Source organism: Cydia fagiglandana, chromosome 13 (assembly GCF_963556715.1).
Source record: "Cydia fagiglandana chromosome 13, ilCydFagi1.1, whole genome shotgun sequence".
Classification (NCBI taxonomy): domain Eukaryota; kingdom Metazoa; phylum Arthropoda; class Insecta; order Lepidoptera; family Tortricidae; genus Cydia; species Cydia fagiglandana.
The window spans coordinates 288,994-313,137 of NC_085944.1; the positions used below are offsets into that span (position 1 = coordinate 288,994).

The 24,144-nt window shown below is 38.2% G+C and overlaps 2 protein-coding genes across 2 annotated transcripts; one reads left to right on the top strand and one right to left on the bottom strand.

Moving 5' to 3' along the window:
- The first annotated feature begins 2,328 nt into the window (after positions 1-2,328).
- Positions 2,329-4,071, top strand: LOC134669763 (uncharacterized). The gene is made up of 2 exons (XM_063527391.1): positions 2,329-3,312; positions 3,686-4,071. The coding sequence occupies exons 1-2, from the start codon at positions 2,485-2,487 to the stop codon at positions 3,701-3,703; spliced, it is 846 nt and encodes a 281-aa protein (XP_063383461.1). The 5' UTR covers positions 2,329-2,484; the 3' UTR covers positions 3,704-4,071.
- A 15,065-nt stretch (positions 4,072-19,136) lies between these two features.
- Positions 19,137-22,215, bottom strand: LOC134669837 (ecdysone oxidase-like). The gene is made up of 3 exons (XM_063527457.1): positions 22,128-22,215; positions 21,230-21,342; positions 19,137-20,738 (listed from the first exon to the last, which is right to left on the bottom strand). Exons 1-3 carry the CDS (start codon positions 22,213-22,215, stop codon positions 19,137-19,139), a joined length of 1,803 nt encoding a protein of 600 aa, XP_063383527.1.
- Positions 22,216-24,144: the final 1,929 nt, after the last annotated feature.

The following is a 24,144-nucleotide window of genomic DNA, read 5'->3' on the forward strand; positions in this document are numbered from 1 at the left end:
CATTAGGTACTTTGACTTTCTTATATGTAATAATATATTTCTTAGTAGGTCGAATTCCGCAGTGAGATAACCATAACCTTCGCAGTAGGTTTGCGATATACCGTCGGCTTATGGCGCAAAATAACCTCCGAAAATATATTTATATCGATGATGTAAAATTACAAGAAAAGTAACATATATGAGGCGTATTGTATTGTATTGTATGGATACCCATACCCATACGGGTATGCCCAAATATGTTACCGGGCGAAGTTTTGGAGTCAGTATGAATATAATGGTCGTTCTTGTCTACGTGACAGCGTGATAAAACGGTGTCCGTCGCTTGCTATCCCACGTTGTTAAAAAGGCACAGTTATTACGTGGGTAAAGCTAATCCACAATACGCCGGCAGGTTTTAAAAGAGCCACTTGAATTACGTAGGCGCTTAAATTTGTAGTTTCGGAACGAATACACGTGCCATTTCGTAGTTACCTGTGTAAGCAAAGTGATTAATACTCTAATAACGCAAATAAGGAGTTATTTCACGCTGAATAACTTGTGTGCGCAGGTGATATGATGTTCGAAAGTCAATTTTATAGTTAAGACTCATTAAGACGGCGCGCATTGCGGACTGTTGGTTCCGTCCAATTCAACCGACCGATCAAAACCCGCAATGTAATGAAACTCGCATGCGAATTCTCGCATCGTCTAAATGAGCCCTTTTGGTCAAGGTTTCTGAAACGTTACCACCGGCACACGTGTAGTCTATTGTAATTACCTGCTTTGTGATAGCAAATATTTTGTATTTGCTCTTACTATTAATTATTAAGGTATATTTATTATTTTTTCTATTTTAAATTAACCTTGACATAACTTATAGGTACCTTAGGTACAATATAATATCCGATATTTTAATACAATAGTACTTATGCTTAGTGCTTTTTGGTAATGCTGTTGTAAATTACCAAACATGTTTCAAAACCCCGTAAATACACTTATAGAAAAAAACGAATTCATATTTTTAAACACGAGTATTATCCTGTGATATTTTACTAATCTGTATTTTCATAGACATAGCGACGTAGTTTTAAGGAAATAAATCACTCCATATCGGAATAACCCAATACATTTATTCTCAAGATAGCTCGGTACTCCCCTGTTGAGTGCCAATACGCCAAAGATAATTTTCAAATATTGCTAACTAAATTTTCAGGAAAAGTTCATCGTATTTGTTCTGCACGATTATTGCCAATCGTTCTGATAGTCTCGATTTCGATGCTACTTGAAACAGATGCCAATTTATGACGTAAACGACAGATTTCTATAACAGTCGTTAACTATTTAGTGCATTAATAATCCGTAATCAGAAAGAGAATGTTCCAAGGAAACTTGCAGAAGAACTTTCTCATGAAATTTTCTAGAAATTAGCGGCTATTTTGAGAATGGTTTTGCACCGCCCATTGCTACCGTTTGACGGTCGGACGGATAGAGGCCGAGACCCACATCTTTACCTACGCAAATATTTCAGTATTTTTATCAGGGCTCGGATTATTTAATGTAATAAAAACGGAGTTTTTCGGCCTCAATCCATCATCTAGAACCCTTTGCCCTGCAATTTATCAATATTCCGTGTCAGACAGTTTTTACTGGAATAAATAACGCTAATCACCGCGAAAATGTCATCTTTCACGTACAAAAGGTTTTATGATTCGTGCCTTCACGAAAATTACGGAGATATCTCTTTAGATGTCTCCGTAATGTTTAGTCAAACGAAATCGGCTTTACATAACGGTATTCTGTTAAATCCCGATTTTTAGGGTTCCGTAGCCAAATGGCAAAAAACGGAATCCTTATGGATTCGTCATGTCTGTCTGTCTGTCCGTCCGTTAGTCACAGCCACTTTTTCCCAAACTATAAGAACTATATGTGATATACTCGTGTATGTCAGCTTTAAGTGCCTATGGTCGCTCTTATCTGTGGGCTGTCTCGCTTCTCTCGAATATGGCGTCTTGATTGTAATATCGATAAATTAGTGTTCCAATAAAGAATACAGCATTAATTAATTGCGTGTTATTCCAAGTTATCACAGTGGCGACGAGATAGACGAACCAACAAAAAAAATCACAGTTTTAATTAATAACAAAGTGTAAGAAGTGATAAAGTTGAAAAAGCAAAATTGCAAAATAGACGCAGTCGATCTGCTTTTGTTTTTGCATAATGGCGGCCGCTTGACAAAAATGCAAAATCTTCACAACGTGTGCCACAATAATATTTGTTTAAAAAGCGACGAACTTGACCTTGAATTAGATGTCGGACGCCGAAATCAGTGACACTACGGACGTACGGACAACAGGATGGATTTACAAACTGTCAAAAATTGAATTGCAAGAATACTTGAATAAGCTTAAAATCACATTCGATGAACAGCAAACCGTCGACGAATTGCGACAAATATTGGTAAAATATTGCAAAAAGAAACAAAATATAAACGCGAGCCAACCCAAAATGTCACACGCACACATAACCCATTTAAATCTTCAACCATTTGATGGCACTAAATGGGAATGTTTTGAACAACAATTAGAATGCTATATTGCATTGAATGACGTGCCACAGGAGAAAAAAGTGCCCCTGTTGTTAACAAAAATAACACCTCAGGTTTTCGAAATTTTGACGTCTCTGTGTAACACAAAAAAACCTGCAAGTCTCTCTTATGTTGAGCTTACTACAATTTTGAAAAACAAATACGTACCAAAAAAGTCTATTGTTTTGGAACGTGCGACGTTCCGAAGTCGGAATCAGCTTCCAAATGAAAAAATAGAGGATTATGTTACAGAACTTCGGAAGTTAGCTAGCAAATGTCAATTCAAGGACTCCGAGGATCAATTAAAAGAAAAGTTCATCGACGGTGTGCATTCCAAACTCATTAAATTTGAATTACTAAAAGCGGATACAAGTCAGACATTAGAAGATTACATTACTTTGGCTAGAACGGTAGAAGCGGCATTAAAAGAAACAGGGCAGAAGGCAGAAGTGGAAGCTAATGTTTACTATCAGCAAACTAACAGAAACAAATCATTTCAAGGTAGACCAACAAGAGGGAAGCCAAGCATGAATAAAGCTACTAGGTGTTTCTGCTGCGGTGGTCACAATCATCTGCGTTCAGAGTGTACGCTGCGCCAAAAATATTGTTCGGAATGTGGTCAACAAGGACACATTTTTAAGGTCTGTCCCAAGAAGAAGAGTTTCAAAATTAACTGTATAGAAAAAGAGGAAACCGAGGATATCTCAGAAAACCAAAAAATGGATGAGTACCAAATGTACTATGTAAATGTAAGTAAAGTGCCTCCTCATATGTTAAGTCTTAATGTTGAGGGTTGTATGGTAGAATTTCAGCTGGATACAGGGTCTGAGGTTACCGTTATTCCATTAAAACAAAAACAAATGTTATTACCTGATAAGGACATTAAAAAATGTAATGTTTTATTTAAAAATTTTGATCAAAAGATATCACAACCATTAGGAATAATAGATAACTTGACAGTCACATTGAATAATGTAACTAAACAATTAAACAGTTTTGTAACTGAGAACACACCATGTATTATAGGGAGAGACTGGCTACAGGAGTTAGGATTATGGCCGCCCCAATTTGTAATGTCAAATGAAGCAAATGTAGTAAATAAAAATGTTAATAATGTTTCAGAAGCCAGAGCTGCAATAAAGGAAAGGTTCGCAGAAGTATTTAGTGAAGGATGGGGAAATTTTAAAGGTGAAACCATCAGCCTTAAATTAAAAAAGGATGCCAAACCAAAAAGCCTGCCGGTACGCCGAGTTCCATTTGCACTTCAAGACAAGGTAAAAGCTGAAATTTCTAGACTTTTACAAAATGGTAGAATTGAACCCGTGGAGACCAGTGAGTGGGGTACACCTGTGGTTCCAATTTTAAAGGGAGATGGTTCGGTAAGGTTATGTGGAGACTACAAATTAACCGTCAACCCACATTTAGAAGTGGATCACTTTCCATTGCCTCATATAGAAGAGATATTTAATTCCCTTAATAATGGAAAATACTTCTGCGAGCTGGACCTGAAAGAGGCGTATCAGGCACCATTAGACGAAGCCTCAAAAGATTGTACAGTTATTGTTACAGAAGTGGGCACATTCAGGTATAATTATCTTCCTTATGGTGTGAGCACAGGACCAGGGTCATTTCAGCGGCTCATGAGTAAAAAATTATCAGATATTCCAAATACTGCTGTATTTATAGATAATATTTATATTAGTGGTAAAGATATCCAGGATACAGTAGACACTTTATCTAAGGTTTTAGAGAGGTTACAACAAAGTGAATTTAAGTTAAAAATACAAAAATGTAAATTCTTTGAAAAAAGCATTGACGTGTTTGGCTTTACGATCGACAGCAATGGTATTCGGGTAAATAAAGAGAATATAGAACCATTACTGCAGGCCACACCACCCACAAATGTAACAATGTTAAGGTCATTTTTAGGCAAAGTTAACTATTATTCTCGTTTCTTAAAAGATATGGCCAGCATATTGACACCATTATATGAATGTACTAAAGAAAATAAATTCAAGTGGACGCACCAATGTGATAATGCTTTTGTTATGATAAAAAATAAGCTGGCTAACATGGATAATCTAACTCATTACGATCCTAATTTACCTTTAATTTTAAGTTGTGACGCATCAGAGACAGGCTTGGCTGCAGTAATTTCAAATAGAGACAGAAACGGGGTCGTAAAACCAATTGCTTATGCAAGTAAAAAACTGAATGAGACAGAGATTAAATATTCTACTATAGACAAGGAAGCTATGGCAGTAGTGTTTGGTGTGACAAAATTCTATAATTATACATATGGTAGGAGTTTTGAGTTAGAAACTGATAGTGCAGCTTTAGTACGCATTTTTGGCCCAACTAAAGCCATTCCTAAAATGGCGGCAAAAAGGTTGCAACATTATGCAATTTTTTTGTCAGCATTCAACTACAAAATTCGACACATTAAAACTGATAAAAATCCAGCAGATTTTTTATCACGGACCCCTATGCTAATTAATAAAAATCAAGATGCTATGCATCCTATTTGTACCGATGCAGAGATAAGTAATATTTATTACATTCAAAATTGTGAAATTAATAACTTGGACTGGAAATCTATACAGGAGGCAACCAGAAAAGATGTAACATTAGCCAAAGTCATAAGATATACCATGGACGGATGGCCTGACTTAATGATGGACAAAGAATTGTCAACCTACGGTAATAAGAAAACTGAAATAAGTTTTGACAGAGGTTGCCTTTTCTGGGGTTATAGAATCATCATACCGGAGTCATTAAGACAGGCAATCTTATTTGAACTACATAAAAGTCATTTCGGTACTGTACGTATGAAGCAGCTGGCACGCTCTTACTTCTGGTGGCCAGGCATAGATGCAGAAATAGAGAAAATCACAAATGATTGTCTTACTTGCCTTTCAGTTCGGAATAATCCCACTAAGGAGCACCAGAAGTCGTGGCCAGTGGCTCCATCTGTATGGTACCACATTCATGCGGATTATTGTGGACCATTTTACAATAAAATGTACTTAGTGGTGGTTGACAGTTATAGTAAGTGGCCAGAAATTATAGAAATGAGCTCGATAACCTCATCTCGTACGATCGAAGTTTTCAATAGTCTCTTTGCACGTCATGGCTACCCTGTCCACTTGGTACCTAACTGACAACGGGCCGTCCTTTACATCGGCTGAATTTAAAGATTTCTGTAAGCTGAAAGACATTAAACATACCTTTACTCCTCCATACCACCCTGCGACCAATGGAGCAGCAGAAAGATTCGTGGATATATTTAAAAAACATGTCTTAAAAATTAAAGAAAGCAGAGGAAATACAATCCAATCTGCAATTAACTTATTCCTTTTCGATTACAGAGTAAGACCACATAGTACAACAGGAGTGACGCCTGCTTCGCTCATGTACAATAGAGATCTCCGGTCCCGGTTCGCTCTGCTACGACCGCCGCCGGTTACAGAAAGAGCTCAACATATGTTAGAAAAGCAGAGGGAACTGGCATCGGGGAGTAGAAGCATAGAATTTGTGGTGGGAGAAAAGGTAATGGTTAGGGATTATAGGAAAAACAGACAACCTTGGATACAAGGAGTTATAGTGGAGGAATCGATTCCTAACACGACGTATATCATAGACGTGGAGGGGTGTAAATGGAAGCGACATGTTAATCAAATGTTGAATTGTAGCCTTAGTTTATTAGAATAAGATACTCGCAGGCCATCCTAGGATGTGCACGTATGTGTGATGCCAAGAGTAAACGTAGCAATAAGAATGTTATGTGAAAAGTTAACTACAACTATATAAAATAGGTTTTTATAGTTAGCGAAAGAAGTTGTAAACTTAAGTACAGTCATTTTAAGTTTATATTGTTTTAGGAATAAGTCTAGCGTAAGGTAAAATGTAACATTCCAGAGAACTGTTTAAAACTGGTGGGGGAGAGTGTGATATACTCGTGTATGTCAGCTTTAAGTGCCTATGGTCGCTCTTATCTGTGGGCTGTCTCGCTTCTCTCGAATATGGCGTCTTGATTGTAATATCGATAAATTAGTGTTCCAATAAAGAATACAGCATTAATTAATTGCGTGTTATTCCAAGTTATCACACTATATACTGTTGAAACTTTGTAAGTAGATGTATTCTGTGAACCGCATTAAGATTTTCACACAAAAATAGAAGAATAAACAATCTATTTTGGGGGTTCCCCATACTTAGAACTGAAACTCAAAATTTTTTTTTCATTCAACCCATACGTGTGGAGTATTTATGGATAGGTCTTCAAAAATTATAATGAGGTTTCTAATATATTTTTTTCTAAACTGAATAGTTTGCGCGAGAGACACTTTCAAAGTGGTAAAATGTGTGTCCCTTCCCTGTAACTTCTACAAGTTACAGGGAAGCCTGTAACTTCTACAATAAGAGAATGATAAAACTAAAAAAAATATATGATGTACATTACCATGCAAACTTCCACCGAACATTGGTTTGAACGAGATCTAGTAAGTAGCTTTTTTTTTAATACGTCATAAATCGTAAACCGCAATTTTATTATGTTACTTGCTGTTACGGAACCCTTCATGGGCGAGTCCAACTCGCACTTGGCCGCTTTTTTATATGCTCGAAATATCGAAATTACGACTTTGAAAACCACGAAAGAAGAAAATCACGACTGTGTTATTTCCGAATACTTAAAATCCGATTTTCATATGGACGAAAGCTTAAAGTTCCGATTTAGAAAAAATCCGAAAATACTTATTTTTTCCGAATTCGTCTATTCCGAAAAATCATTGACCGATCGGAAATAAAGTAATTCGGTATTCAGAAATTCCATCTTTTGTAAACTCGGAATAATGAAATTCGTGATTTTGAAAATAAGACTTAAACGCACTTTTAAGTACATATAACTTAGAACCAAAATCCGAATCGGAGCACCCCACTATCCACGTGGTCTTGTCTGTCCTACCCCTACAGAATATGTAAAATACCTACTATAAAACACACAACCTACACACACAATACCTATTATAAAATAAAATAAAAAAATAAAAATAATTTATTTCAGAAGACAGGTTCCATGATATGGCTAGTACTATGCCTACCCACTCGTACCTACACCTACCTCGTCGGATATACACCTACTCGCAATTGCAACGCGCAAGGAAACATATATTAGTAGGTACTTAAAGAGTAGTACTCCTCTGAAGATAAATTATCCCGTAACTACGCAGCACTCAACCCTTCAGGGTTAGTACACTTCACCTGACGCAGACAGATGGGCCTCAGACCGGACCCTTATTCTGATTGTCTTCATCTGATCTAAATTTTATTTAAATTCAATCCGATTATATTAAGGTTTTTTAATCTATCAAAAATGTCGTGAATATTTACATGGAAACTAGACTAGGCACATCAGGGGCAGACTTGAGCTTTTATTATTATTTATTATTTATTTTAAACTTTATTGCACATACAAAAAGTACAACAGGCGGACTTAATGCCGGTATAGGCATTCTCTACCAGTCAACCATAGGGCGAAACAGAAAAGCGTCCATGTGGGTGCAGTGAGAAATAAACAGAAAAAAAAAACGTAACTTTTGAGCGAAGTAAAATATCAACATTCTAAATACCTACTATATACATATATTAATTATGTTATACCATAAGACTAAGAGTACACTAAATACATAGATAGATATATATATATACACAAGGATATATACAAATACATATAATTGCACATGCGTTAAGGGTTACCTACCTACTAATTCCTACTGTGCCTGCCTTAGCAGGTGGTTATAAAGCAAACGTTTGAAAGTTAACTTGCTTGGAGCCTGTCTGATCGTCAGAGGGAGCGAATTCCAGAGGCGGATTGCTTGTACGGTGAAGGAAGAAGAGAGAAAACCACTATGGTGAGGAAATACCGAAAGTTTAAGAGAGCGGGAGGAACGAGCTTTTGGCCCTTAAAAGGTTAAAGTTAGCTCGATAGATTTTTTTTCATTAGGGTATTATAATACTGTATTTAAAATCATACAAAAGTAACTTAAATATATCTAAATATTAAAATATTTTAATCTAAAAGGCCTCCGCGGGCTGTACCGGGTGCAAAGGTGCCCATTATACTTGCCGCGTTACCACGTTGGATAGCGATGGCCAACCTTTGCACCAGGTACGAACCCGCGCGAGCGTCAGAGGTCCTTTCCCTGATTCTACCTGATTTTTCATTTACTTTTAGTTGCATCTCATTACCCTGCATAACATAGCAGTATAATTTTAAATAATATAGCCGAATCATCTGAGCAGCAAAATTTTAAATAACAGTATATTTTCAGAGTAATTTAGATAAAAGGTAAAATAACAACCACGCGATGGCCATTTCTACCGTCGCAAGTCTCATATGGCGTGCTATATCTTTTATCCCCTTCTAATTTCCTGGCTTCACGCTCCCTTTCAAGCGGAAACGGGCGCACCAATCAACCCGATACGATCAGCATCGTTTACGAACGAATCCTGAGCCTGTTATTTTCGGGCCATTTCCCAACTCTATTATTTGCGGCCACAAATCGCCTTATTTTGTAATTAGTGGCCGCTATCACCTGCACTCCCGTTTTCCCCTTTTGGGGTAGATGCAATAACTTAAAAAACAGATACACCACTTTCTTTTAGTTATGAATGAATCAATAAATGACTGAATATATTCACAAATCGTGAATATATCATTCACTTATATACATTTTTGTATCTAAGGGCCGGTACAGTCGGACTGCAACTTGTATGGGAACTGCACGCCGATGTTTGCAGTTGGGTTGCAGTCCTTCTGTATCGGCCCTAATATGGGTTGGAAAGTTGACAGTCGCTTTATTAAATACAAAGGAAATGTTTGTTGGCTCTGGTTTCCAGGCAGGGTATGTAAAATTCAGTAAACATCAATTTGAGTAAAGGTACCGTTTGGATTCAGACCACGCGGCAATGGCGGTACCTCAAACACAAGTGACTTAGAAAATAGAATGATCAGTTAAAGAATTTAAGGTAAATGTTTCATATGTTTGCATTGAATTATAGTTTGAGACACCGCTAATTGATTTAGCAGGGCAGTGGAGTATCTGCAATTGTGTTATGTAATCTTCAATTTTACCCCCTAGGTCCGGAAGGAGTTGATTGTTTGGCGTCTGGGGAGGCCGGGATTGTTTACATTGCTGCTCGGCTGATCGAGTCGTTGAGTAACAGGTAACTTTATATACGAGTAGCGAGAGGAGGTACGTTTTATGTTTGTTTGTATGTGTGGCTTACTAGTTATTTTAACTAAGTTTATTAATATTACCTCTATTGTAGTTCTTCATTATATGTATATACTTACTACCTATATTTAATATTTAGTACTTATAAATGCGAAAGTAACAATGTCTGTCCTTTTATCTAATACAGTTCAGCGGCTTAAACTTGGTAGAAGGTTTCCATGGAGTCCTCGGGACCTAGCCAGTATGATGATCGTTAGGGACTTAAGTAATGTATGGAAATAGTCATATGACTCGTAGTAGCATCTGTCATTCCGATACATTTTTACTTTTCGATTATCGTTTGTCTATAAACGATTGCCATCTTAGCTAAGCTTATGTTTATGTCCTACATATGACTAAACCTAAAAAAAAACCTAAAATCTATATCTAAAGAGGGCCCCTGGGGCATAGTGCCAAGGATGCTGGCAGCTTGTCCTCGCTGAATCGCAACGCTTATTCGTTGAACGAGGGCCAGCTTTTTTGTCCCCGCAGTGACCTCAATTAGCCGTTTGAACAAATCTATGAACAGACTCTGAGCTCCCGGGCCCCGAGGACCGAGGGTCTCGACACCGCAGGTATGATAGTTTTATCACGGAAAAATATCATTCTACTCTGTGCGGACGAAGTACCTACAATATAAACATAAAGCCTTTTCCGAGCCTGGCTCTCAGTTTGAACGTTCCATCGTTCGGCAATCTCGTCTTGATGGATTCAAGGCAGACAATTAGCGAAATATTTCTCGTCTAATGTAACAAGGGCGTCTATTGGCAGGCTTTATCCCGAGTTTAACGAAATTGAAGGAATCCCGCCTTGGATTAATCAAATTGCTTGGAATAATTAATGACAAGATAAAAGCTGTCTAAATAAGTATTCGGACTAGAAATGTGCCAAATAGTATTTTCAAAAATTGGAAAGTTCCCATGAAACGTTCTCGGTATTTTTTTCTGCACGTTTATGCCAATTTTTCTTAAAGTTAGTTTCGATTTAATTGATATGACAATTGAAACAATCTTCAACAGTTACGAACATTGAGTAATAATCCCTAATCTGAACGGGAACGGTGTTCTAAGTGGAAACTTGTATGAGAATTTTCTCATAACAGTTTTCAGAAACTTTGGGAAATTTTGAGATGGTCTACCATTTGGACATTGCTAATTGGAACTACGATTAGATATCTTATTATATGAGTATGAAACCTGTAAATGCTCGTGGTTTGACAACTGGATTGAAACTTTTATAGAAAAATGTCGTGATGTAATAACAGACAGAGCAAATAAATGGTAATATGGAATTAAACTCATTATATACGAAAATAATAAGGAAATACTTACTTAACGAGGGGTCGCAGTTGTTGTCCCAAGAAAGCGAAAGATTCTAAATATAACTTCAAGCTTAGCGAGTGGTTCGAAAGTGGATTTTGAACGTTGCGAGGGTTTCAAGGCACGTGGATTACTATAATTGTCACCGAGTGTAAACACAACGTTTTTCACCCCACCACGCGACGAAAATACTAACTGTAAAACTTTGCAAATCAAATAGAAAATAATATTTGTGTCATTCAAAATCAACATTTAAAAGTGAAGTTTGTGAACTCCTCAAAATTTGCATCATATCTCTGCCGTTCTTGTGGAAAAATAAAATACAACTTTATCATTATTTGTTAAAAAGAATAAAGCGTTCATGGAGCGTAAATATACGAGCTGGTGTGGGGAAGGCATAGGAATTTGTTCAGCGGGCGTAGCACGGTTCCATTTTTATCGACTATCACTATGCGCGTCCCTTTCGCACTTACATACTTGTTAGAACGTGACAGGTATGGTGACAAGGGATAAAAACGCCACCGTGCTAAGCCGCCAGATTTCAGATCGATGTTAAGGTATCGTGACTACTAATGACAATAAAGAAATTTTACGATTTAACTTACATGTTCTAGTCACTCGCAAGACACGTTTCGGAGAGCCTAGGTCTAGGTTTAGTTCGCGGCGCGCGGGTGGCTAGCCAAGAATAAACCGTAAAATTAGTTTAATGATTACTATGACGTCATTAGGGTTTTTATGTATATTGATGGACACGGTAATGAATACTACGAACATAAATTCGATAGTTGTTTTTCTTTCTTTTGTTACTCTGATAATGCAAGATAGATAATAATATGGACAAAAACTTCCAGCGAATTACAATTTTCGTGGTAATCGCTATGGATTAGAACTTAGTTTACTTAAGGTGACAGGGGAGCTGAGCCCCTTCGCAGTTTGAAAATAATTTAGGTCATAGGTGAATAAATAAAATTAAAATTAGTGCGATAAGGACAATTGCAGCTTAGGCGAAATAGCCTGCGTAAAAATCCCATCAAGAACTGAGGTTTCGTACACGACTGTTTCCTCCTCCAAAACTTAACCAATCGTAACGACATTTTGAAATCTAAGTAAATGGTAATGAAATTATCATAATCATAATTTTGTTTTTTGGGCCAATTGATATCAGTTTATAACACCATGCTTTTCTTTACGGCCCAGTTTACTAGGCCTTTTTTAGCGATGTTTGAAGTGCTCTAGCGGTAAAAAATATCAAGAAAGCAAAACAGTCCGACACAGGTATTGATAATATGAATGTATGTTGAAAAAATCATTGTTCTAGGGTCAGAACCCACGGAGGGAAGAGTCGAGAACGTTTTTATTGAGAAATGGCTACTCCCCTGTCCTCTTAAGAGTTGCGAGCGGAATGTTAATTCTACCTAGATTAGATACTGCTACTTTAGGGCTGTGAAACCTAAATAAGAAATATAGCCTGAGATAACTTTATCCCTGGATTTAATTTAAAAGGTTGTGTTGAGTTTTAGGCCTCGTGCAGAGATTTAGATGCTGATTGTCTAAATAAAAAAAATAATGACAGTTAATTTTACTTAATATTGGTGCCTTAAATGTAAAATATATATTAAGAATAATGACAACGCAAGGAAATATCGAAGTTACACCTGTTTATATTAGGTACTAATAATTAATACCACCAGACCAATAAGTCTCCTCCCAACGATATCCAAGGTATTTGAAAAAATCTTCCTAAGAAGATTAAAACCCATACTAGAAGTAGAAAACATCATCCCTAATCATCAATTTGGCTTCAGGGAACAACACTCTACAGTCGAACAGGTTCACAGAGTTGTAACAAAGATAAGAAACACACTGGAATGCAAGGAATATTGTGCTGCCGTCTTCCTTGATATCCAGCAAGCCTTCGATAAAGTATGGCATGAAGGACTGTTATACAAGTTAAAAACAAGGCTGCCCAACTCATACTACATGGTCCTTAAGTCATACCTACTAGAAAGAAAATTCCAAGTCAAATTTGGCGAAGAGACATCAAAACTGTATGACATTAAAGCATCAGTCCCACAAGGATCTGTCCTCGGCCCAGTATTATATTCAATCTACACTGCTGACCTGCCGGTCTCCGATGAAGTGATCACAGCAACATATGCGGATGACACAGCTTGTCTTGCAAGTGACAAAAAACCTGAAATCGCATCACAAAAACTACAAACACATTTGAAAGATATTGAACACTGGCTCGAGATCTGGAGGCTCAAACCCAGTGTAACAAAATCTGTCCAAATAACCTTCACACTACGCAAGGGAGACTGCCCACCAGTGACTATGCGAGGCGAACCCCTTCCTAGCCAAAGCTGCGTCAAATATCTAGGACTCCACCTCGACAGAAGACTTACCTGGGCCAACCACATCAAAATGAAAAGAAAAGAAGCAGATATCAAATGCAGGAACTTATACTGGCTAATTGGAAGACAATCAACTCTAACACTTAACAACAAACTACTGATATACAAATGTATAATAAAACCGATATGGACTTATGGAATACAGCTATGGGGATCAGCCAGCAACTCAAACTTAGAAATACTTCAAAGATTCCAGAACAAAACCCTAAGAAGGATCACGTGTGCACCATTACTGGTCAGAAATAGTGAAATACATGAATACACAGAAATACCAACAATAAAACAAGAGGTAAACGAATACTGCAAAAAGTACAAGGAAAGACTTCAAAACCACTGCAACGAATTAGCCAGAAACCTGTTAAACGAACAAGACTACACACCGAGGCTAAAAAGATGGCACATCCTAGGGCTAGACCAGAGACAATAAGCCCCCACGTAAACTGGTGATGGTGCTCAGTGGAACACCACCCTAAATAACAACCTAAAAAAAAAAAAAGAAACAAACCATCTGATTATGGCTAGAACAGCCGATTGCAGATTTAAGTTGAGAAAAAAAAAAAAAAAATTAATTCATACATTTGATTTGTGATCTTTTTTTAAAGATGGGGGACATGCACACAATAATATTTTGAGTACAGAAATCATCATCATCTTCCTTGCGTTATCTCGGCATTTATACCACGGATCATGGGAGCCTGGGTTCCGCTTGGTAATTAATCCCAATAATTGGCGCAGGCACTAGTTTTTATGAAAGCCACTGCCATCTGACCTTTCAACCCAGACACTTCACTTTCATTATCATTTGAATTTTTAATATTCTATTTATAAATAAATATAACTGGTGTGGTTCCAAAGCAGTTTTTAAATGAGAAAATCTGTACCTAATTAGGCACTTTTAGCTGAAAATTATTAGGTAGGTACTTACAGCTATTATGGCCGCGATGAAAATGTAACTACATATAACGTCGTCGAAGACAGAATACAATATGCTGAAAATTGCCATTGCCAACACTTTTAATTTCACTTCAGTTGATTTAACATATAATTTACTCTGTTTGTAAACGTACTTATGACGATTTCAAATGTACACAGGTGCAAAGCACGGAATAAGAATTCATGTACAGTCACCTGCAATAATATGTTACACTACAAAGCCTGCAAAAATATTTGACGCGCTTTTATTGCGCTACAAATAACATTTTGACAGATATTGCTGCGGCCTTCGTTATGTTACTTTTTTATTGCAGGTGACTATACCAGTTTTACAAGACTAATTATTTGGGAACATTATTTACATTATTATCATTAGTTGATATTGAAAAGTTACGCTTCGGGTTTGCATCGAATAAAGGTATCACCACACCTTATAAAACAAAGTCCCCCTCTGTGCTTGTTTGTCTGTATGTCTGTTTATTCGCGATAATATCAAAAACTACTGAACTGATTTTCATGCGATTTTCACCTATTTATAGAGTAAGTACCTAATTAAATATGTATACAAAACGCGAGAGATTTTAAAGAGTTATGATATAACTCTTTAAAATCTCTTCATATTATGAATAAAGTGAGTCTCGAAAATTTTGGTGGGTAGTTTAGGTGGGTGTTTATTAAACACCCACCTAATGTTTAATTTGATTACCTGCGCGATTCGAACTTTAAGATACGTCAATTAATAGATCTAGAAACGATATGGATTAGATGTGTCAGTGTCAAAGGTGACGTTTTTGTTTGAAGATACTTCACATTTGACACTGACATATCTAACCCATATCGTTTCTAGAATTATTAACTGACGTATGTTAGAGTTCGAATCGGGCCGTACGGTAAAGGTTTCGTGTAAATCCGTGCGAAGCCGGTGGGATCGCTAGTAACAATATTGTTCAACGATTAACATTACCTAAACATATAGTAGGTATAGTGCAGTCAAAGAATTTACGATATCCATACAACATAGACTAGGAATCCTCTAGACCGAGTTTAGAGCAATTATTTCATGCAAACGATGATGCCAAAAATGCGGGGGTGCGCGGGACGAGGTGAGCGAAGTCCAGTGCCGTGATTGGTCCGTTCAAAGACACGGACGTCACACAAAGACACTTTCGACTCGAACATGGAGTAAAATTACCGTATGCGTGCCAGAGGGGGTAGCGGGACTATGCTCAGTCTGGAGGATGTTTTGTCTGTGCCATACAATGCAGTGCGTCAGTGTTGTAGCAAGTTATTTATACAGTTGTTTTTAAATCGTTTTGTGCATATAAATACTGTAGTTCACTCAATATCAATCAGTCAGTATCCAAATATAGGAGTACCTACATCTTAACGCTAGATTATCAAGGCATTAAAGACTTAAAGAAGTAGTAAAACCTTGTCTTCAAGCAAATTCAACCGCAAATAATCGTCGGTCGAGTCTCGCGTATCACGAGTCGAGTATCACGAACTACTCGAAAATTATCTCTGTCTAAGTCACTCGAATAATGTATGATAGAGATGGATATAAACTTCGAGTTTTGATTGTCAGCAAGGTAAAGGATAAAGAATCCCTGGTAAGGGATTAGAACTTTGGTTAGAACTTTGTGGGTTTACTTAAGAGTTTGCGTAAACGTTGATTCTATTGCGGCTGCGGCTGTGTTCTGCATACAATTTTAGGGTTGTGAACTTGTGAGGGCCAAATACAGGGTGAAATTTTAACCAACCAGCCATAGCGTAGCGGCTCTATATTATAGACCATACTAAACTTTTACTACGGGACCAATTCCGAAATCGAAAAAGAAATGGGATGTCCCAGCCAATTTTTTTTTCGCGATTTCTGCATTATTCAATTTGTGTAAAAACTCCTAAAATAATATCAAAATAAATGTATGACTGTTTGTTCCTGAATAAATAAATAAATAAACAAAATAGTAAAAAAAAGTGAGAGATGCTTCTGGCGCGTTGTTTTAAAACGCTACCATTGCTGCTGACTATACATTGAGAGTAACACAATATAACGTATTCGCAATACGTCGATACGCTTTTTTATACGCGACTCCGCAACTCCGCAGTCCAAAAGGGAATAAAATAAATATGTTAGTACCCACGGAAATTGAAAAGCTTTTGTTATTTAAACGAATCGATTCTATACGGATCCTATCGAAATCATTTTATTTTCACACGACAATGGTTCGAATTCTGTGTAGCGTTCGAGACCACGAGAATTGAATAAATATAACATATTATGTTTAATTCATTTTATTTTGGAAAAATAACTACACATATGATCCACAGTTTGTAGTTAGAAACACTTACAGTCGCCATCAGATATATCGGAGCGGCCAAGGCGCTCACAAATATCTGAACACGCCTCTGTTGTCAAGGCGCTTGTTCAGATATTGTGAACGCCTTGGCCGCTCCGATATATCTGATGGCGACTGTACCATAAATATTTCTAAGTATTTGTAACTACAATTTAATCTAAAACACAGAATACTTATACTCATAAATGAGATGAATTCTGGCTACCTGTAAACAATCCTTCCTTTGTTTTAAACTTTACATTTTAAACACGTTTTTGTACCCAGAATTATTTCATTAATTAAGTTGTGTATCATCTGGCCCGCGCATACCAAGTAACATTGGTAAAGCATTGAATTTGGGCTTTATTACATGGAAATATAGTACACAATCAAATGATTTTAGAATGTTACTTACGCTTGTATTGTAAGGTAAGGTAACGGTAGATTCTTGCTAGTGTTGGTCAAGACTCCGAGTCCTTTGAGTCCTCTGACTCCTCTTCTAAGACTTGACTGTGTTTTTTAGACTCGTATAATTAAGTCGAACCTCGAGTTATTTTCGTGATTAAGTTGTTGATGCTAAAACTTACTCGTATAGTTAATAATTTACGCCTAGCATAATTGTAAACTCAGCGCGTAGGAGCCGTGTTTGTTCTCTTAGCTTACCACAAAGTGTCTTCCTCACTTAATTTAAAAAAGAGGCACCAGTGGGCCGATTATTGAATTTCGAGCGTTCGATTTCCTCACTCAAAAATCGGTGGAAACCAGCTAAATGCTAGATATGGAAATACGACCGATGAAATTGGGAATCAAGTGCTATTGACCGCTCTTTTTCAATTCTATTAGTAGAATTTAAATGCTTGGTACTGGAGATATTGTTGAACGAAATTCTAAAATCGCCCCCCAGGGCAGATACTGTTACTTGTTTAAGCTAAAAGAAAGTTAAGTCTTCGTGTAAAAGTCATGGGTTAGGTTCGTATTAGTAAGTACTTAGATAAAATCAACAAAAGTGTTGACGGAATTTTTATTTGGAGGTTGAGACTATTGAGAGTCCTTTTGAGTTGCGCTAAAGAGTCAATAAACTACGTTAAAAAGAGTCATTAAAGGACCCGATGCGGGCCTTAAACAACTACAAATTTTTTTAGTGAAGAGTCTCATATAATCGAGTTCTTCAAATTTAAGATTCATTTAGACGGCGTCCGCGACGGCGTCATTCATTTAGTTAGGTACACTGTGAACTATTGAGATTAAAAGTACCTACATCCAATTCAGCCACTCATGAAATACCGCAATGTAATGAAACTCGCGTGCGAGTTTGTCGCGCCGTCTAAATGAGTTCTTAAACTCAAAAGACGAGTATCTCCCAACACTATCTACCATTGTTACCGTAGGCAGGTCACGAGGAGACCCTGGATTACGGGTGAACCTGACTGACTAATTATCACGGAATCTGGATGCCGTAATCTTGACTGTAACGGACAGGTATAAGCTTCGGCAAGATAGTTAAGCTGAAAATGTGTAGTTATATATTTCAACATATTATTACCTATAGGTATAACTTAGGGGGACAATAATATTAAAATAAAATCAATGAATAAAATAATTTCATAAAATATTTTGATTTGGTGTTTTTAAGTAGTCCCACGCACGACTATACATTTATATTTATATAAGTAAACGAATCAACTGAAATAGATGGCATAGGTATAATATAGAAAATGTGACCAAGCCCTCCAGTAATCCGTCCTCCGCCACCGTAGGGCTTGGTTATTTTTTTTAGTAACATCATTACCAGTTTAAATAATTTAATTTCCAAAACCTATTTCTGCCTGCTTTTTACTAAACAAGCGGTCAACTGGTACATACGTATTTTTCATTTTTTTTTAAGTTTAACTACTTTTACCATATGTCTCATTAACCTTATTCTCTTTATTCATTTTAGGTCTCAGATTAGGTATTTCACAATATGAGTATAATAAAATTAAAATAAAAAAACAATACAAAATACTTATAAACACATTATAAAAAACCTAGGGCGCCGCCAGCAGCAGGGCAGGGCGCAAGCTGCCGGTGGTCAGGGTCGCAGAGAGAGGAACCGAACGGACTATCCGTGCCGTCCTCCGTCCAAGACCACCGTCTTCTGTAACTAACCCTTGATGCAGCCACCTCGCAGGAATCTCTCAAGATCATACAACGTATTGTTGTTAAGTAAAGAAACTACAACAAAAAATTTCGTTCCAGATGCTTTCAACCCTTTTTTCGCCAACTTAGGGAAAAGGGATTTTAACGGGGCGTTATGAAGCAGCATCTTGTAAGATGAAGTCAGCAACGCGCTCGCCGATGGCAATGGCGGCAGCAGCAGTGTTGCCGCGCGGCAGCTCCGGCAGCGCGCTGAGGTCGGCCACGCGCAGGCGCGCCACGCCGCGCACGCGCAGCTGCTCATCCAGCACGGCCCCCAGCCGCGCGCTGCCCACCGCGTGGAACGACGAGTACGTCATGTGACGGATGTAGCAAGTCCAGTACCCTTCACGGTCACACGAGAAATCCGGACAGCCCGGCAACCTCAAGCGCAGGATAGACGCATTGTATGCTTTATACTCCGGAGTTTCAACCAGGTGCTCCAAGATCTTAATGCTGCACAGCATCTCCTGGACATCCCGCTCGTCCGACAGGTAGTTTGGAAAAATAGCTGGGTGCTTTAAAGGATCGGCACTGGCCAGCCGTATGGTGCCGCGCGAGTACGGGCGGAGCACGACGGGCGAAGTCACAAGTATAGCCTGGTGTTGGTTTGCGACTTGAAGCTGTTGTATTATGTCCATGCTTAAGCCTGATGATTTCTGAACTTGAACTTCCAGACCCTGTATCTGCCGGTGTTCTATGAATGCATTTATCAGTTGCAGGTTTGGAAGTTCGCAATCTAAGCTATTGTGAATGAGTTTACGCTTATCGAAATCGTAGCAGTGAGAATTGAACATCGCAGTGACGTCGGTAACGCCATTGGAGGCCGCCGGTCCCCCGCGCGAGATAAACCACTCTACCATATCCCTCACGGGTTTGAATAGATCCCCGCTCCGAGCGGCGAAGCCTGGATGTACCGGAATGTACATTAGCGGCAGCACGTGATCGCTGATGTTTTCGCCTACGGGTAGGTCGGCGCGCACTGGAATGTCTAAACTATTTAAATGAGCCGCCGGTCCTACGCCAGAAAGCATCAGAATCTGTGCAGTTCCAATCGTCCCCGCTGACAGAATGACTTCCTTCCTCGCGTAGAGTCGCAATGTCTTATTTCCTTTCCTATTCTTTGTCACAACCTTTATTCCTATCGCATTATTGTTGTCGTCGAAGATGACACCGGTACACTGCGTGTCCTTCGCGATCTTCAGTACTCTCTTGACATCGTCGCGTGCTAGGTATCCACGGGCCGTGCTCATGCGCTCGCCTTCGTGCACGTACCCAATGACTTGCGACACTCCTATTTGCGAGTCACCATTCATATCGGAGTTGAACGGAAAATTTAAAGCTTTGAGACCTTGTATTATACTTGAATGCCAGGGGTTTCCAGATTCTGTAAAAAAACCTAACTTCATAATACCAGCGGTGTTGTGATGGGGGATAGAAGTAGTTGGAAGTCTGTGCAATTCTTCCAAGCCTTCGTAGCGCAAGAAATAAGGCACGATATCATTCCAGGACCAGCCTTTGATGCCTAGGTCGTCGTAATCGCGTGGGTTGCCACGGGTGTACATCATATAGTTGATAGTGGTGGAGCCTCCGAGGCACTTGCCGCAGCTGAGGCGACATTGCTGGTCCAACGAGGACCGGCAGGAGATGTTGTTGAGAATGGTGGGGTACGCCCAGTCCATATCTGATCCCAGCAGTGTCACGGCCATTCCAGGTATCTGTAAGAAAAATTAAGACAGCACTAAGACCAGGTTGCAAGTACAGACAACTAAAGTTATTTGTGCGTAAGCCAAGTCATCAAATAGGCAAGGCTGTTCATTATACATTCTACGTTATTTGACGTATTTAAGAACATAAATTACGTACGCTCCGGTTTTTTTGTGTGCTCGTGCAAATTATGCACTCGAAAGTACTGGTGAGATTACCACACTATTCTTAAATAACACTTTGTCTTTATTTTCGAATATTTTTTTATTAATTGTACTTCGCTTAATTGCCCGCCTAACCGGTCGCATGCAGTGAATGTGTTAAAGGAACATTCCCGCTTGCTACATCTATCAAAATAAATATTATAGTTGAGTTGGGAGTCCATGTACAAAGTACGCAATTATAGTTTGGTTTACGAAATCTTAAGTCACGAGAAGAAAAATATTTTCTTGTTAAAAAAATCCGTTTGTAATAAATATGCGACCTTACTAAAGTAGCTGACGTCGCCTCCAGCTTCGACCAGCAACACATCATGTCCAGCAAGCGCCAACCGAGCCGCCGCTGGTGCCCCAGCTCCTCCGGCGCCTACGATGATATAATCACTGGTGTCACCATCTGAAAAACATTATTATTATACGATTACTATGATGTATGTCCTTCTTATTATGATGTAGAGTAAATTAGACTCAATTTGATGCAATTATTGCTCAATTTAGTCTACTTAAAACTTTCCTTAGTGGCTTTTGCCGTATAGTCTAATCTACTTAAAATATGAGAATGGGTGTCGATAATACAGGGTATATCGTTAAATAGTACGACGACTTACCCCTGAAAGAACGTCGGTGTCGTCAGAGACAAAACTGCTCGAGATTCATTATTTGCGATAATAAACTGTAATAAAATAATAAAACTACCGTTTATGAAATAATAAATCTAACATTTATTTTTGAAGGAAGTACATTTTGTGTTTACAGTAGTTTCTCAAAATGACGCCCTTCTTATGCGATACATTGACGGGCCCTCTTAAATATTTCTAAAAGAACTTTTTAGAATTAAAAAATAAAAGTTAGATTTATTCTTTCATAAACGGTAGTTTCATTATTTTATTACAGTTTATTATCGCAAATAATAATGAATCTCAAGCAGTTTTATCTCTTGCGACATCAACGTTCTTTGAGGAATGAGTCGTCGTACTAAATGTATGAGAGGATTTGAAGTTAATGTTTGGGATATTTCTGCTTTTATTTTAAAAAGTTATTAATGTAATTTTACTCATTGGGTAACGCACTTTCGACATCAATTTGAAGTTTTCTGATATCTGTTTTATTTACGGAATTATAACCTGGCTACACTTAACGATTGCACCCTGTATACTGGTACCTAAGATTTTTTTTTATTACCTTGAAGTAAAGTGGTATTATAGATGTCGTCTTTGCAGTAATATATAAAAACCACCAGCATCGTAAGGAGCCACGCCAACAGGATCATTCTGAAAAGTTAGTACAATTATATTAAGTATATTAAGTTACCTTGCAAAAAAAATTACATTCTTGCCCTGAAATGCAGTATTGATGCTAATAACTGCATTGCTGCATCAAATAAATAAATCTCAGTTACTAAAACTTTGATGTGGTTTAAAAAATCTGTAACTCGAAAGCTTATGTAGATTTTAACAAAAAAATACATCAAAAAAACAAAACAAAATCTACGTAATATAATGCCATCGTTAGGTATGTAGGTAATTGGAGCGTAAAATACTTGTCATTGAGGAGTTATTTTCTGGAGGCCGGTTCGAATTTTCATGCAAGTGACATCATTTTGATATCAAAAGTTGTAAGTTTGGAGTTGCCTCCAGGTCTTCATCAGTAGTTCTGTTTCACCAATAGCACGGTTTAAGGCAGCGGTTCACTAACTTTTTTGGTGACGGAACCCTAAGAGAAAATTTACAGTAACAATAATATCCTTGCTTGCAGAACTGTAGTACCTACCTATCTCCACGTGTGATTTTGTACGCGATGGGCGCGCGGCGTCAAAAGCAAGTAATCTCAAAGAATATTATTATTATTTTAAAGGTATTGATTGTCATTTTTTTGTGTATTCTGGACAGCTAAGAAAATGTAGGTAGGTACCGTAAAATTCGTGATAAACTTAGAAAAAATTAAAAGTCAAGGTAAAGTTGTAAAATATTATGAACAATGTGTTTTGATTCATTATTTATAAGACGTATTATTATTTAGTAGCTACCTATTTATATAAGAACGGCTCCACAAAGCAATTTTTTTTTGTTTACAATAACGACGAATTGTCTTTTGTCACTCATGTCTATGTCATTCAATAAAATAAAGTGAATATTTACATATGTTTTTATTAATATAAACAAAGAGAATTTGAAATAGAGAGTTACTGTCATGGTCTCATGGTTAATTATGTAGCTACAGTATATATATACATTTACGTAACGACGACGACGACGATTAAAACTGTTATGGCTCCTCTACACGTTGGCCATACGCTCCGCCAACGCTTGGCCCATGAGTTGGCCGTGCCTTGGTCGGAACGCTACTACACATGGCCACGTATTCGTCATTTTTAATTTTAAAAAACACAAAAAGCATGAACGTCCACCCTCGACCGCGTCCGAGCACGCACTGCCGATTGGGCCACGTGTAGATGCGTACTGCAATCGGTTGGCCAATCCCTTTGATGTGCGGCCGAAAAACCGACACCGTGGCCAACTCATCGCCATCCCGCGCGCCAAAAGCCAACCGACACCAATACCCCCTCTACACGTTGTCCCAACATATTGGACCAATAGGTTGGGCCAACGTGTAGAGGAGCCATTAAACGCCATTTGACTTTGATCATTATTCCTTCACTGATATGTGTTAACTTGTTAAATATTAATATTTACGCCATCTACTCGAGAGTAGGCTGAAGGTTATGGCGCCATCACTCGAAAAGATTGCGCCATACCTTTGGCCTATTATAGTAGAATAGATGGCTTTATGGGATGGCAAAAGGAGCTATGGCGCAGCTTCAAAAGATATGGAAGGACAGGAGCATCACCCTGAAAACCAAGAGCAACCTTGTGCGCACTTTGGTGTTCTCCATATGGCGCAGAGACGTAGACCTTAAAGAAAGCCGACCGTGACCGCATTGATGTTTTTGAGATGTGGTGCTGGCGCAGGATGCTGGGAATTCCCTGGACAGCACATCGCACCAACGCATAGTCTAATAAAACATGTTCTTCTCTTCCCAGAGTGACACAAGCCTACGTCACAATAACATGGCCGATACATATAGCGGTATCGCATATTATCATATAGCGCTGTCGCATGATGACGTAGGCTTGTGTCAGTCAGGTGACCTAGAAAAGACGGGAAGAGAGTACCAGGCGGAGTATATTATTATACCATG